Source organism: Zychaea mexicana, assembly GCF_025766255.1.
Source record: "Zychaea mexicana strain RSA 1403 chromosome Unknown BDB00scaffold_58, whole genome shotgun sequence".
NCBI lineage: Eukaryota > Fungi > Mucoromycota > Mucoromycetes > Mucorales > Lichtheimiaceae > Zychaea > Zychaea mexicana.
The window spans coordinates 142,600-158,479 of NW_026516721.1; the positions used below are offsets into that span (position 1 = coordinate 142,600).

Genomic DNA, 15,880 nt, shown 5'->3' on the forward strand with positions numbered 1-15,880 from the left:
ATTGTCCCTCCGTTCGACTCCTCACCAAAGCCATTCAACAAGATCGATATACTGCTGCTAGAAATACACTTGATTACGAGTGAGTATCCATTGTTTTTGACTGGCTATGTATGCCTTTGCATTTTCATAAATACTAGGGATCTTCAGTGTGTGTGTGGGGGGGGGGGTGAGGTTGTCGTGCAGAAGACTGCGTGCAACAATGACGACGTAGGACGAAAATCGGCATTTGGAGGCGAATCGAGTCCTGGCCTTCAGGCTCTATGATAGGTAGTTGCAGTATTCCCTAAGATCAAGCAAGCTTAGGAAAAAAACGTACAACGTCCTTGTGGACAGCAATGGATAATAGTTGCTCTTTTTTATTTTGTCGAGTTGGATGGTCCCATCGTTCCACCGGAAGTGAGCGTGTCATGGGATGAAAGTAGGTTCGTTGTTGCCACGAATTCGGCTGCCTCGGTCTCTAACAATTGCTTCGGGTTGACACTTTCAATTTCAATCGGTTTTCAGAATCTGCTGCGTGCATAGATCACGGATTCATTCTTTCTGTTTCAACACTTTTCAGACACCGTGTGATGGTTGCTATCTCTCTAACCGTAGTGTATGTACTGTACAAATGCAGCTGCATTGCCGAAACACGGGCCGTTCCCTGGTTTCTGCTCGCACAAGGCTCGTTCCCTTAGGCTCGTTCGCCAGGGAAGAAACATATTCTTTTTTTTTGTGCTGTCTTCTCGTATGATTTTTGAACGTGTCAACCATTGGAATTTCGCTGCTTGCATTCGACCCAACTAAATGCACGTATGGTGTATAAAGCAACAGAATTACATGAGCCCCGACGCCCAATACCCTCTCAAAGTTTCCAAGTTTCACCACGGACAGTGCACTGGTTGACAAGGGGTGGGGGTTCTTTTATTGGGTCATTGGCACTCGCCTTGCAACTGAGCCAAAGTACAAGGTGGACTGAAAGCACGTGTTCACACAGTTATATATAAAATTCAGGATCGCTATGTTTTCGGGTTATGTGCATGCCGTCCTTGATATTCCTCGACTTTTATTGATTAATTAGAGGAATTAGAATATGTTGGACTAGCTGAAAGGCTTTGGTATGTCGTTCCGACTTCTGTTTGACTTGTTGAGGCGCTTCCTGCTGGTTTTTGATAGAAGGCAGCAAATGATGTACGAATAAATTATTCGATAAGACGTGATTATATTTTATTCATTCATTGGGCACTCTATTATAGTTACGTGAGAAGTTTACTTTTCTATGATATATTGAATGTGAGGAAATGTTGAGGAAGAATACAATATTAAGAGAAAGAGAGCATGTGTGCGTGGTTGTTGGTGAAAAGCATACATCGAGTGAATTAGATAGAATACGTCAGAAACTCATATATGTTCCACTTGACCGGTATATAAAATAAAAAATGGGATCCCTCACATACCACCCTTCTCCGCATTAACCAATGTCACAACGTACCCAACTACTCGCGCCCAGGCAGCATGCATTTTCTTTAGGGAACCATTGAATGCCAAAAACGAACAAGAGTGCGAGGATTGTGTAGACAAAATAGGCTGCGTTGATCTTTGCTACATCAACAACGACACAACCGAACCATTCCTGGTAGCATAAAAAAATTGATTTTGTTCCTTTTTAATACCAACAGTATCACCACACAAGCACACAATCTGCAGCAGAAGAAGAAAGCGATGAGGACGCTGACCAAAGAAACCTCATCCATGAGTATCTTTCTCGTGGTATATTGTCTCCTTTGTTTGTATGAATACAAAGTATTGAATATTTTCATAGGCTCACGAGTACAGCTGTTGGACTTCGTCAATCAAGTTCTATTACCTGACGATCTGAAGAACAACTCGGTGTACAAGTATGTTGAAATGTCTGCCGAGCAAATCTTCAGAATTGTCAAAGCTGTTCGACGGCAAGTCGACGTCATAGTTCTCCTAGTTTGCCGCTAAAAACAAGGCTTTATATCAAAAAGCAAAGAAAACAAGGAGACATCAAGAAGACGGTTCAAAGACAGAGTGAAAAAATTGGATAGAGTATAGAGAGAATTGTTACATACTATTCTTAATTTTAAATTTCACTATAAATAAATATTTTGTTTTTTACCCCCCCCCCACAAAAAAAAATTTAATTATATATTTTATTTTATTTTATTTTAAAATTTATATTAATTATAAAATATATTATTAATTATATTATTAATATTAAATCATTAAATTCATGGATTAATTTAGAAATTAACTTTATTAGTTTCTAATTTCCATCGATGCTCAGAATACTAGATATATAAAAAGTAATAAATATAATTTTAAATTTGATTTAATTAAAGATGAAATTTAAAAAAAGTTAATTTATAAAACATGAAATTGAATATTGATATATAAATAAAAAGCCTATTATAATAGTACCAATTTTTGGAATCTGATATTTTAGTACATTTTAATTTAAAAAATTTATAAATTTAATTATAGATGTATACAGTATAAAGATATAACTTAAAAGATTACTCTTATAACTATTATTATTCCTTATTTTTAATTAAAAAGAAAAAGTTAATATTTATTTTAGTCAATTTTTATTTATTTTATATTCTCACTAATATAATATAATATTTTTTATTTTATGAAATGTGTGGTGTTCAACAATAGAAAGGAACTAGAAGTCTTTAAGATTGCTGTTTTAATTCAAAAAGAATGAATGATCTATCATTTTCATGTTTATTTTATCTCAATAGCAAAGCTTATTTATTGTGTTTTTATTGTCAATCAGGTACTTGGTGCGCCAGACTAGCTTAGCGTGTATGAGTACTTATACCAGAATGTCCCCGTTGCTGCCACTGCTGTCTGTCCTTCGACGAATACATCCACACAAACATGTGGATTTTTAGAGCAAATGAGAGAGGCGCATCGGAAGATGCAAGACAAGTGGGTGCTGCTATCTGGTATTTGTGTCGAAGATACGATGGTTGAATATTGTAGCACACTAGACTTTAAGCAGTAAGTACTATCGTTTAGCATCATGGTTATTTAGATATCATAGATGGCAAAAACTAACCGAGTTATAGTCCTGGACATAGTTTCATTCTCAACACAAACGATAGCTGCTGGGAAGATGTCTTCAGCGATGAAGATATGAACTACATCAGAATTCTTTCCCTACCAAAGATAGCACATGTTGAAGACGAAGAAGTCATTGCATATATATGCTTGTTCAAGGATGAAATATGGGCTTCTTTTCACTATGGCTTCCAATCACAGTATTATATTGAGTAGCCCTACAATAACTTCTAAAGGATAGCTAATAAAAAAATATATAATTATACTAAAAAAGAAAAAATAATAAGAATATCTTTTAAAAGTAGAAAACAAATTATATGGATTATATTTATATATTATGTGGTTATTAATTTTTATAAAATAATATAAGGTTATAAAAAAAGATTTCTACAAATAAAAATTTATCATCTCTAAAATAAATAAATGGGAAATCAACTAAAAAGAAAAAGAATATGTTCCAAAATATTATAATTTAAATTTTAAAAATAGTTAGTTATTAAAAATATATTTCCTTTTAAATTTTATTAATTTTTATTTTTATAATTAACGTTACTCATTATTGTAAGCAGTGATAGTGCAAGCTCCTTATCATAGATTTATTCATTTAGACCCTTTTTACTATACAGAAAATATATAAAGAAATAATAATGCATCTGACAAGACATGCGCTATATACCCCTGAAGAAAACTATGATGTCACTTAGCTACGCCAGTCAATCATGAACTTGGCGAGCAACTATAGATCCAACTTCTTTATAAAAGCAGGAATATCAGAGGACGATATACTAAGCCAAGTATGGTCGATTATCCGGTATCTATATGATGATACCAAAATTGATGTGCACAGGTACTTATGATCTCTTCTTATCTTATTGCATCTCATAATATAATCTCTTACTGACACTAGACTATATAGATTATAGTGGAGAACAGGAAGCCCTAGCAACGAATGAAGGCAGAAATTCCAACAGAACATTAAAAGAACGAAAGTTGCATGGTACACGAGTCGATCTACGATTTACAGTGTATAATGGCACCAAAATTGCTTATGGTGAGGCCGGTTGCAACTACGAAGGCAAAAAGGGAACAAAAGAAATGAAGGAATCCCAGTTAAAATGCCCAAAGACCCTCCATGACATGTTTGTCAGCTTAGTGAAGAGATACATAGGCACTAAGCAAGACCTGATAACACTCGGCTTCATAATGATAGAAAACTACATGGCCGTTTATTATTTCTAGAAAGATATATTTTACTGATACCTTATATTATATATTTGAAATAGCAACTGGTTGTTAAGGATAGTACTCAGATGAGATGATAAAATTTATTAAATCTTTTCATCCCTAATGTATTAAAACAATTATATTTAAGAAATCTAAGAATTAAGAGAATTTCTTTTTAATCATTTATGGTGATAACTACCAATATTTGGAATCTAATATTTTATTAGATTTTAATTTAAAGAACTAACTAATTTAATAATAGATATATATATATATAAAGATATATTTTAAAAGATTACTCTAATTATAATTATTCCTTATTTTATTTATTTTATTCAATTTTTAATGGTTTTATATTCTATTCTCATTGATATAATATATTACTTTTTATTTTATGAAATGGAATTTTAAAATCTAGATTAGAAAAACTATATTTATTTTAATCAATCATTGTCATTTTAATTAAAAAGAAAAAAAGTTAAGAGTAAAAAAAAGGTATATAAAAAGTATATATGAAATAATAGAGGTATAATTTTTATCATGACTATTTTAATATAATAAAATCTGATTATCTTTATAATTTAAAATTAATTTCTATTAAAGATTAGATATTTAACTATAATATAAATTTTGGATAAATATAAATATTATAGAATATAATGTTTTTATTTTCAATAGATAAAAAACTATAGTCATTTTTTTAAGAAAATAATAATAGTTAAAGTATCTCCGATATAGTTAACTTTATCTAATATCTAGAAGAAGTTTGACAGCAAATTTACCACTCATGCAATATATACTTTCCATCCATTCCTATCTATCCTGCCTTTTCTGTACATACACACACACACACATATACACACACTACTATAGTTAGTCAAAATATAGCAATGGCCAAAATATAGTAATAGAAAAAAATAAAAGTAAGGCGAAAAATGAATGTACAGTGGAGATGAAATAAACATCAACAAGTGTAAAAATACTAATATCATTTAATAGATATGGCGAGGAAAAATCGCGGTCAGGCAGAGGAGAATATCTGGCTAAGCAGAGGAAAATGTAAAGACACCACAAGCAAAAATTTGGGCCCTATCATAGTAATATTTCTAGGGAACAATTACTATTTTTTTAGGTCAAGGCATTGCGCTTTTATAAAGCCACGCTCTTGTGATGATCAAGGTAGCAAAGGTTTACTGTGAGAAAAAATAATTGAAGTTACAATGCTTTCTGTAGTATTATTTAAGTAGAGTCACGGTAATAGTTGCTGTTTATGTAGCTAGGGATGTACACAGTATTGTGGAGTTTCCCTTGTAATGGTTTTTCGTCGTGCTCTTTTTTTTGGGGATATTAACATTAACACGGGACAAGGGTTCTTATAGTATACTTGACGATGCTAGTGCAGGCGCTATTCTTCTTGCTGCATAGGGTAAATAGATTTGTATTGTCGTTGCAGATATTGATACTGTTGCTGTTGTCTGAGCAGTTGCCACTGCTGGGATGACGGCTGGTATAGCTGTGCTGTTAAGGAAGGTGTAATCGCAAATGGTGAAAGTGACGGGGTATTAGCAGGTAGCATAGATTTTTTGCCCTCTACTCGGTAATTGAAGATCTTCTCTCATTGTATCGCAAACACCATTACTGATTGCAGCACTTGCACTTGTCATTCTCCTTTCGTCTTCAGCGCTCAAAATGTAACTCTAGATGGTCTGGTGTCTTATAATAATATCGTTGATCCATCAGCTTCCCTCAAGATGCATGTATTCCACTTTTTAGCCAGGTCTACCCATTGTGATGCATTAATACTTTCTTTCGGTATGATGTTGTTGAACTTGATGAATTCTTCTTGGGTATGGATCGGCGTTACAGCGTATTAAACACCTTGCTTGTCAGCGAGAAACACATATCGTTTGTTTTTTGGATTTGCTGTCGAGCCGGATGGTAGCATTATGTTGATGCTTATGTCAAGAGCCTGTGGACGTACCATAGGTAAATGTTGGTCGTGTTGCTGCTGCGTTACCGCCGTCGCTAAGTGTATACCAAGCTCCTCTGCAACGTCAGCTGCCATTCTCGATATACCAAAAGCTCCATCAGATGCCTTCAAATGTAAGCCTGGCGTGAGGATGCCTGCGCCGTGTTCCACAATAGTACCACTTGTTGTAACAATGCCAAGTTTCACTCCAAGATACAATAGTGCCTCGGCGAGTCTGGGGTCCAAGACCTTAGTGCAGACGCTGATAGCGATTCATGGTGCCAACCTTTTTTTAAATTAAAAACTCTTTATAAGTGAATAATAAAATATAATAAAACGACATTCTCCATATGCTTCTTACTCTGATATTATATCGAAGACGATATTCAGCCAAAAAACAATGGGCCATGTGGGGTCCAGCTCCACTAGAACCAATAGCGCGTATAATGTTTTCATGAACCCCTCCCTCGAGAGAGTTGGTACCGCGACAACAGCGATATAGTGGTAAGCCTGCTTTCTTGTCGTATCCAATTCTGAAATACATCGGCACATCAGGATGGTCTGAAATTTGGCCTTCATAAATCGCCTTGAGCATATTTTGAGCTTGATGGCGAGCATCGTTGTCAAATAATCTTCGTCCTGTCCTTGTGCAGATGAGGTTGCCATACTCTGTGAACAGGTTCTTAACAACCGGCCCGAGTTCGTTTGGTGGTGGCACAAAACGTTTTACCCTTCGCAAAATCCAAGAAGGATTGCTGTTGAGCATGTATGTCCAAGTAAGTCCTTGTTTTGCTAGGTATTCCTCCACTTTGCGTCTGTCGTGAGGATCCACAACGAAGATTGCATCCCGTAGTCGGCGGCTGAGCTCCTTTGCTAGCGTGGGGCGCTTGGGCACTTTAATCAATGCCATGAAATGATATATATCTTTTAAGACTCTTGATGGATTTTGGTTGGTTTGGTGCGAACTATATTGCTGTGCTTCAAAGCTGGCTATGTCGGTCTGTGGAGAGTCAGCAATCAGTGGAGTTCTCGATGTAATTTGATTGTTGCAAACGTCGTCCGCTTCTTCATCAGATGATGACAGCTCTTCCGAGTTTCCGTCGTCTTCGTCCAAAGCATCATTAGGCGAGTTCGAATTCATGGTGATACATGGCGTTTCTGCATCTGTTGAGCTACATGTATTATAGTGCTGTTGCTGGTACAGCGATTTTTTTCGAATCGTAGCATGGACGTAGTAGGTAATGTGATCATAAACGGTGGTTGACCGAAATCGGCTAAAGTCTTCTCATATATACTGATTATTGCACCGGGGATAGCGACATTATTTATTTGTACTATCGTGTTATTTGCATATGCTAGCAACAAATAAATAGTTGTATATATTAGCGAGCTTTTCTCATAAAAAGCTTACATATTAAACTAACCTGATGCCCGTTTTCAGTCATCTCCCCATAAGCAATCGGACGTGACCATAGGCTAGCCGAGGATATTGCAACAAAAGCTCCTTGTGGTACGGGCCACGGTATGGCTTTACCAACGGTAAGAAACGGGGCAAGTTTTGTGTATATAGCAAGTGATGCCCAAGTATCCAGCGCTGCATAATATATTTGAGTTGGCGAAAGATCTCGTGCCTCCCAATCGCTCTTCCTAATATCCTTCTCCAATGGGGCGCCTAGCACTGCTTCTGCCAACACAGATAACGACACTCCTCCATTGTCGACAAAGCCACGCCTACGAGAAAATTTGCCAAGCTCCAGTGCCGTATTTTCGTTACATGATAAAAAGTAATCACGATGGAGCCTTTTCATGTCACCACCTACGTGACGGCCAGCTTTCAGTACTTTGGGAGACCGGAGAAGAGCACAGAGTGATGCTGGTACACTGTCAAACTGGTGTATTGGTAGTATAAAAACATCGTTCTAAAGCAGAGTTAATCAGATTACCGAGTAAGCATACGGTTATACAGATGCTGCTATGATAATAAAATGCTATACCTTGTATGCTACCTGCACCGTTGCCACTTTTCCCGGAGGAGGGTAATTCCATTCACAATCCATGCCGATGACAATAGTACTCGTTTTAGAGTCTTCCATAATGTTTCGATTTATCACGTCGTTTGCTTCTATAGCGTCTCGAACATAGTGGGGTTTGATGTTGTTTGGTAATCGTAGGAAAGGTGCTTGATTTTTAACAGGTTGACTTGCAGATTGTTGTGTTTGCTTTGGTCCGTCGTTTATTAATTTGATCGTTTTCAACAAAAGCGTCTTATCCCCTCGCACATTGCCAGTGAAGAACAAACGAGGCGGTTAAAAAGCCATATTGGTTGTATGTCTTCATCATTTCTTCAAGGGGAGTCATCATGTGCGATAGAGATTTTGTCGGGACTAGCAGCTTCTTCATATTCGTTACATACTGTGTATAAGGCCACAAAGGTCGGTGCGTCGCCCATTTTAGCAATTTTCTTGATGAACTTGAAGGTATGATCACCCTTGAATATCTCGCCATCGACTGCTGCCATTTGCTTATCCATAAACGGGCGTAGTACATCCAGAACAGCGTTGTAAATTAAGCGAAAATACGGAATGGATGGGATATAGCCGGCGTAGCCTTGAGGATTGTCAAATGTCGAAAATTCTGCATATGTTTTGGTCGCATTCCATGTCTCGACCAAAGTACGCTGATTTTGCTGATGATCCAGTTGATTTAGAGTATATAAGATATGAAGTCGGATATGTCGTTTGGTATGAAACTCTTGTAGCATGTCATGAAAATTGGAGATTCCCATAGCATGTTGCATGCAAGGTCGCAGTATGATATGTCGATCAATTCTTTTGATACAGCGCATCGGTAAGTCAGAACGGCCGGAAACTCTGCTGTTAGCTGCTCCAGAAGTTGCGGCAGGATATTTTCATCATGGGCGCCTAATGACTTTTTGCACACGAAGCACTCGTATCGTCGTGATATTATATAAAAGGACCTTGTATATCAATCGTGTATATTAGCTTAATTATTCCATTACTTATTCACTTATTGTTGCTTTGAAAGTATATGTCCCTGTGCATGTCCACAACTCTACGCGAACAAGGATCTTTGTAGAAAGCCTTTATCAGTAAGTAGCGACACTTTGTTTATGCAGCATTCCTCGCGGCCAATACAGTTTGTTCACCAAGATATGTGGCAGCCACAGAAGCTACTTCGCTGACTGTAGCAGAGGGATCATCATCAAGCCTAAATCGGTTTACGGCCTTGCTTATCTCCATTCTCAAAAATACTATCGGGCCGCTCATTATATTGCTTAACCATCTCTGTGCAGTACGAAAATTGATCTCCACTGCTTTGCTGTAGGATATGCACTCAAACACTTGTCAATTTTCAGCTTAAAAAACGAGCCTTATCTTAGCAGTGTACCCAACATATTGGCGCTTTTCAGCCACTTTTCTCACACGCGTGTCCTCATCACCTAGCTTATATAACTCCATTGGCTTGCTTTGGGAAGATTCCGAGAATGCTGCCTTTTACATATACTCCGATTGCAAGGCGATTGATTATCATACACAATAAATTGTTGCTGTTGAACACGATCACAGCAAAAGAATTCAGGCAAGCCATCATTGACAAGTCTGGTCTACGTCGAAGCCCGAGAACACACGCTCTTATCGCCTAGACAATTAAATACCTTCTGGCGTTTGAAGATATCGCCAACGGCAAGAAATGTCTGGTATCGAGCGCTTCACAACAAGATCTCAAGCCGAAAAAGTCTACATTCGATTATGCCTTCGAAATTCACCACCGCTACTTGTCCAATTTGAAGATGATTTGTCTCATTTCCTGTACCAATGCCCTCGGAAATGGTCGATTTGGTGCTCCGTGTGGCCCGACCTCTTATTACAATCTGTTACAGAGTCTGCTGTACACAACGTTATCTTTCACCTGTACTTTCCCCAAAATCCTCCTCGTCTCCCTTCAGATATTATTTTCAGTTGTATATTAGAATGTCTTTGGAACGCCCACTGGCGCTTTGTTCTAAACAACTCTCCCTTCGTTCCCGATAACATTATCGCGCAAATCCATTCTCTTTTGTTAACCCGCACCCAAGAAAAACCTCCCTTCTATCGCAAACTAGTCCAACGCTACCTAGTTCTTTCTCCTCACCTCTCATATCTTATATGCACGTGACTTTGCGTTGTTGCGCGTCTAGAAAAAGAAACATATTGTTGCTGGTCTAAACCATAGGTTCAGGATTGCCATGCTCATCAACGACATTTCCTTGGCCATCATACAAAAAGTGTACACTCATGTTGGACTGCAAAGTGAATAAAATTTTTGTCCAGTCGTGCGACATGATTTCTAAGCAAGCCAGACGACATTAGCTTTCACTCGCTATTGACATTACTTGCTGGAAATACAGTACAGTATATGAAAGTGTCGTTCTACCACGTGCCTCATGTAGGACGTACCTCGTTTCTGCTATTACAGCGTTTCTCGATGAGCAAATATTAGAAAATGCATAATGCCTGAGTAAGATTCTCTGCTAATAATAACATAGAATTTTGGGATGTCTGTGGGTTAGGACATATTGTCCTATCGCACACGCATGTGGCCTCTCTTCCCACAGCACCCGCTCGAGAAAGATTGTGCAACGTCAATACACGATCCTCCAACATCATCTTACACGTTATTGTCGCAACGTGGATATTCTCTTTTTTATTGTTATATGTACAAAGTTCTTTTTTCAACAAGGAGTCTTTTCATTTACTGTTTGACCGCAGTTTTCGGATTTGAGGTTTGATGATGATCTTTTTTGGAGACGCTTTTGATGATGCCAATGGTGACGGTGTGCGTTTCCTTCTCTTGTTTTCTCCCCCCGCACGTGCTGCTAAGACGTCGTCCTCGTCATCCTCATCATCCATGCGTCGTTTGGGTAAAGGTGGTGGTGACAATGCACGTTCTGCTTGCTGTTCTTCTGTTGTTGCTGTTGTGCCAAGTGCTGTAGGTGGCGAAGGAGACGGCGATTTTGATTTCGATACCGCCGATTCTTCGATTTCAGCTGTAGTAAGTGTGCTCTCATTATTATTAGTGTCAATATTGTTGCTGTTGCTGTCTTTATTGTGATCGTGTGAGAATGACCGGCGGCGCTTATCACCAGATGGCGGTGATGATGATGATGACGATACCGCTATTGTTTGTTGTTCTTCTTCATTATTATCCATCTCCTCGTCTGATGAATCTGAATCATTATAATTGACAAGCGGTCCTCCTCTTGATGGTTCAATTGAAGACGTTGCATTCGGCGATGCGCTTTCTGCTAATGCTTTGTTTGGCTGATCCTCTTCTTCGTCCGACGATTGGTTATTAAAATACTCTTCTTCGGCCGCTGCATCATCTATTGCACTAGCGTCTTGACCATTGCCACGTAACAAGTTATCTCTGTTTATGTTGCCATAGTAAAGTTTCATTGCCTTCGTTAGCAACCAACAATGCATCACGCTTCAGTACTATGTTAATGTTGACCACAGAGTCGACTCACCTTGCTGCCTCATCTCCAGCTTCATTTGAGTCATTTGGCTCGATATTTTGCTCGTGTCGTAACCGTAACATTTTGCAGATCGTTACATAGTTAATGGTGTCCAGCACCGAACCGTAGTTTGTTATTAAGTATTCGACCAATAATTTGATATTCTCCTGAGTGAAAGAAGATATGATTTAATTTGTGTTAGTTGAAAGGGTATAATACCAGATGATACACATAGAAAAAACCATTCAACTGCCGACTACTTACTCTTCTTACGAATTCTAACATCTCGAGACACGCGGAGTTAAGCAAGTTGTCGCGGCCATCGGTATCCAAGAGCACTCGTATTGTCGGTTCAAACACATTGAATTTCATAAGATATCGGGTATAAAACTCGTCGTTTAGGCCGATGCAAGTGCGGAATACGCGTAATGCCGCTATTTCATCAAATATGCGTATTAGTTGTTGGAGTTCACATCTACAATGATCATTTTGCTTGAAGCATTCCTTCCTGCTTTCACTTACCCAGTTTCAGATGAGAGTGTTTGCATCGATACAGTTGTGTGATCTTGACAAAACAGTCGGTCGAACGCATTAAAATTTTGCTACGGATACTATGCTGTCGTATAACAAAGCAAATGAGGTCGCATAGGTATAAGCATAGATCTGATTGATCTCGAGTGAGTTCAAGTTCTTCTATTGGACCTATTAACATTTTTAGGGAAGAATTGTATTATTGGTCTACACGGAGGACAAGCATCCTTTCTACCATCATTGCCGAGTAAGAAAGAACTTACCATCTAACTTGATCGGCTTGACATCTACTTGCTCAAACGGACGCAGGAATAAATTACAGTAGCTTTCGTAGAATACAGTGAGATAAATTTCAGTATCAGGATCTTGTTTACGTAGCATCTACACAATAAAAGCAATTTCAGAATATTTTGAAGAGTAACCCACAGCTGCTGGTAGCGCCTATTTTTCTCTTTGTTGAGTATTCCTTCTTCCTCTGCCATTTACCTCGGCTGCCATGGTGCTCGCAACCATTGTGCCATTGCCCAAGTCCATAGACGCCTTGATAATTTCTGCGTACTGTATCTTAAGACCGGAATCCGTGTTGTCGAGGGCAAACCGCTTAAGGACCGTGCCCAAGGTAGTATCTTCAGCGTTTGTTGTTCTCGTTTGTTCAATGGTATATTCACGTAGAAGGTATGCGTCAAGCTCTACAATGGAAGCAAGGACGTTTGTGGCATGGGTACGCAAAACCTCATCATTTGCACACAGGGCAAACGGAAACATATCGAAAAGGCCATGTTTGGCCAGCGTTCTAAAAAGTAAAGATAAGAAAAATTCAGTACGATTCCAATAAAAATGCCATTGTTTGAACGCACAAACCAAAAACGAACCTGGCTAGAGCTGCACGCGCACCGGTCTGAACCGTCTTCGCCATAATGCAGAGTTGTATCACGAACTTGGAAGCTTCTTTCTTCATCTCGTCGCTCGAATCCTCGTCCTTGAAAATATGAAACAGCCCGTGCAGATACTCATGATTGCTTTCAAAATAATTGATAATATCGATGTTGTTGAAAAATATCAGCGAATGCAGGATTGATGCTATTGAGTCGTCGATAGTGTCGCCCAAAATGACATCCTTGAGATATTTTAGCCGCAAAGTTTGCTGTATCTTGGAATTGACCGCTTCATTTTCAATCGGGACGACCTAAAATAGTGATCGAGAAGCATTGGAAGCGTGAATAAAATTTATGTTGTGTTTCTCTTCTCATGTTGGGAACTATTTGACTGCTTGGATATACAACACGTACTGGTTTCAATTGGGAGTGTTTTGCTAAATTTCTTCGATGTGTTGCCTTCTTATCGGGTATCTCGGGATCATCTAATAACGTATGCACATGACGAAAAAGGCTAAGTTTAGCCACACGTCTATATATACCAAGTACAACAATGAAATACAAGGAGAGAAAAGGGAGACTGTCAGAACTTACATTCAAGTATGCCCAAAACCCCCATTATACTTTCATCACGAACTATTTGCTCAATAATGGTATTGTCATTCAGCAACACTACATCGTAAAATGTACATAAGGTCAGTATGTATAAAACTAATGTTGTTGCTGCTACTGCTGCCACGAACGATAAGCTTAGAACAAAGGAAACTTACTGATAGATCTCATGATAGTGTACAGCTTATGCAGATCTTCTTTGCTTTCCAGATCTTCGCATGATTCAAATACGGATAACAGCTTATCAATGTAATTCTTCCGATATAACAAGTCAATTAAAAGGTTACATACATTGCACCCAGCAGCACCCTGAAACCAATCCACAAAATAAAAGTACTTACTTCTAGTACAATAAACGATGCTAGCCGATCCTTATCTTGTATTGTTCTTGCACTGCTAAGAATACTTGTGATCTCGTCCAAGTTGGATAGTTCAGGCATGGGAAGCGTAGCTACGTCTTGGGAATCGTTCATCATCGGTGGTGTTCGATTGCCAGTTTCCGTCATCTCACCAACAGCTTTTTTTGTTTGATAGACCATTGTACAAGATACATATAGAACGACATGTTTAGACACACGAGATTTCACTTTCTTCACGACTTTTGCTGCCGTTGCTGTTGTTGTTGCAATTGTTCCGTACCTGTTCTGAGGCGATTATCAGTGGCAGTGTCACGTCGTTCATGTATAATGTTCCTGTAATCATTTGAGCGATAAAAATAAGCTTCTTGTACATTACTGACCCACATACGCTCGCACACTCCTTTCCATTCTTCCTTTCCCTCTTTCCCCGTCTCTCTATCTCGATGACGTGCCATATATAATCACAACCGTCCGGTTCTTGAAAACTCAGTGCTAGTTCGTTTGCCGTATCCTCATTCCAAACAATCAGAGTTTCTAAATGCACCATTTTTACAAATCAAGATCAAAATTCAGTCATGATGGTTCCAATCATCAGATCGCCCCGTACTTTGTTACAGAAAAACAATTTATAGTATATCTATACCTTGCTGTTTTTGATATTCTTTGTGTTCTAGAACCTGGGATATCAAAAGGGGGGACTGATCTTTCTCATTTTGGACAAAGATTTCGTCGGGTTCGTCGCCATTGTCTCCCTGTAATTCGAATAACAAGTTCATCGTGGATCGATCAGTTTAAGCTAATTTGCGTTGGATGGAAGGGGAAACCGAAGAAAAGGGGGAAGCGATATCGATATAAAATAAAAGCAGGCGCGCATTTGTGATTTTCTTTTTTTCTTCTTCTTACCGTTCTGTAGACACAAAAACCAGTTCCTTGGTCTTGCCAATTGGCTTCGCCTTCACCGATGAGTTTATATACCTTGACGCGGAACGACTTGGATGTTGTAGTAGTGGTGGTACTAGTTGGCATGTCGAGTTCGTATTGTTGTTCTTGTTCTTGATGTTCTTGGCTTCTCGAAACTATTTCGTCGTCGGCCATGTCATATAAATTGTTGACGTTCTGCCGTTACAATAAGAAAAGTGTGTTCAAATAGAGAAGGAAAAGAAAGAAGTTTTTTTTGTTTTAATAAAGATTGTAGAGTGATCTAAATGGGCACACACGGATCGAGGGCAAGAAAAAAAAAGCTGTGTTGGGAATTTTTGTGAGAGTAAGAGAAAAAACTCAAAATTGTGTTCAGCTCGCGCAAACCGTCTCTATCTGCGCAAAAGGAAAGCTCCCACCAATCAGGAGCTTTGATTGGCACTGCCGTAATGCAAAAAATGAAAAATCTACCATTTTTGTAATGATAACGGACTGACGTTAACAGACAATATATACATAGTGGCATGGCAATACACCGCTCTTGGTAGCAGTTCAAAGCACAAGTGTATACCTACTTGAAGCTGCGCTGTGAGCTTATAATCAACACAGTTTGAGCTTACAGCTGGCACCCATGTTCCTCTTTCTTAGCAGAACTGGTACGAACGCGCCAAGTATAGGAAGAAGTCTGAACGATAAACGTTTGAGGATTTAAGCTTGCATATTCATGATGATGACGGGAAGGAACTTTTGGACATAACACGCTTCCAAGACACGTGGCTCATATGGCGATATATATATAGCAGCG

General features: G+C 38.5%; 2 protein-coding genes across 2 annotated transcripts; one reads left to right on the forward strand and one right to left on the reverse strand.

Annotated features, from left to right (window-relative positions):
• Positions 1-3,779: 3,779 nt before the first annotated feature.
• On the forward strand, positions 3,780-4,311 carry BDB00DRAFT_767078 (uncharacterized protein; the record flags this gene model as incomplete). The annotated part of the gene is made up of 2 exons (XM_053119641.1): positions 3,780-3,919; positions 3,996-4,311. Coding segments are annotated over 2 exons (456 nt in total), but the record flags the coding sequence as incomplete, so codon positions are not given.
• A 6,608-nt stretch (positions 4,312-10,919) lies between these two features.
• On the reverse strand, positions 10,920-15,431 carry BDB00DRAFT_930480 (component of IIS longevity pathway SMK-1-domain-containing protein). Its single transcript, XM_053129004.1, has 15 exons — positions 15,061-15,431; positions 14,801-14,909; positions 14,610-14,691; positions 14,438-14,490; positions 14,140-14,315; positions 13,957-14,053; positions 13,781-13,858; positions 13,601-13,671; positions 13,184-13,497; positions 12,798-13,104; positions 12,575-12,692; positions 12,303-12,482; positions 12,045-12,214; positions 11,793-11,947; positions 10,920-11,692 (listed from the first exon to the last, which is right to left on the reverse strand). Exons 1-15 carry the CDS (start codon positions 15,250-15,252, stop codon positions 11,014-11,016), a joined length of 2,781 nt encoding a protein of 926 aa, XP_052977702.1. The 5' UTR covers positions 15,253-15,431; the 3' UTR covers positions 10,920-11,013.
• Positions 15,432-15,880: the final 449 nt, after the last annotated feature.

What these genes read in the sequence shown, in the direction of transcription:
- BDB00DRAFT_930480 (XM_053129004.1), bottom strand. Translation starts at nt 15,252, where the DNA reads ATGGCCGACGACGAAATAGTTTCGAGAAGCCAAGAACATCAAGAACAA. An exon ending in GTTTTTGTGTCTACAGAACG is followed by an intron (nt 14,910 to 15,060) that starts GTAAGAAGAAGA and finishes TTCGAATTACAG; the next exon opens with GGAGACAATGGCGACGAACC. An exon ending in GGTTTTGGGCATACTTGAAT is followed by an intron (nt 13,672 to 13,780) that starts GTAAGTTCTGAC and finishes ATACGTTATTAG; the next exon opens with ATGATCCCGAGATACCCGAT.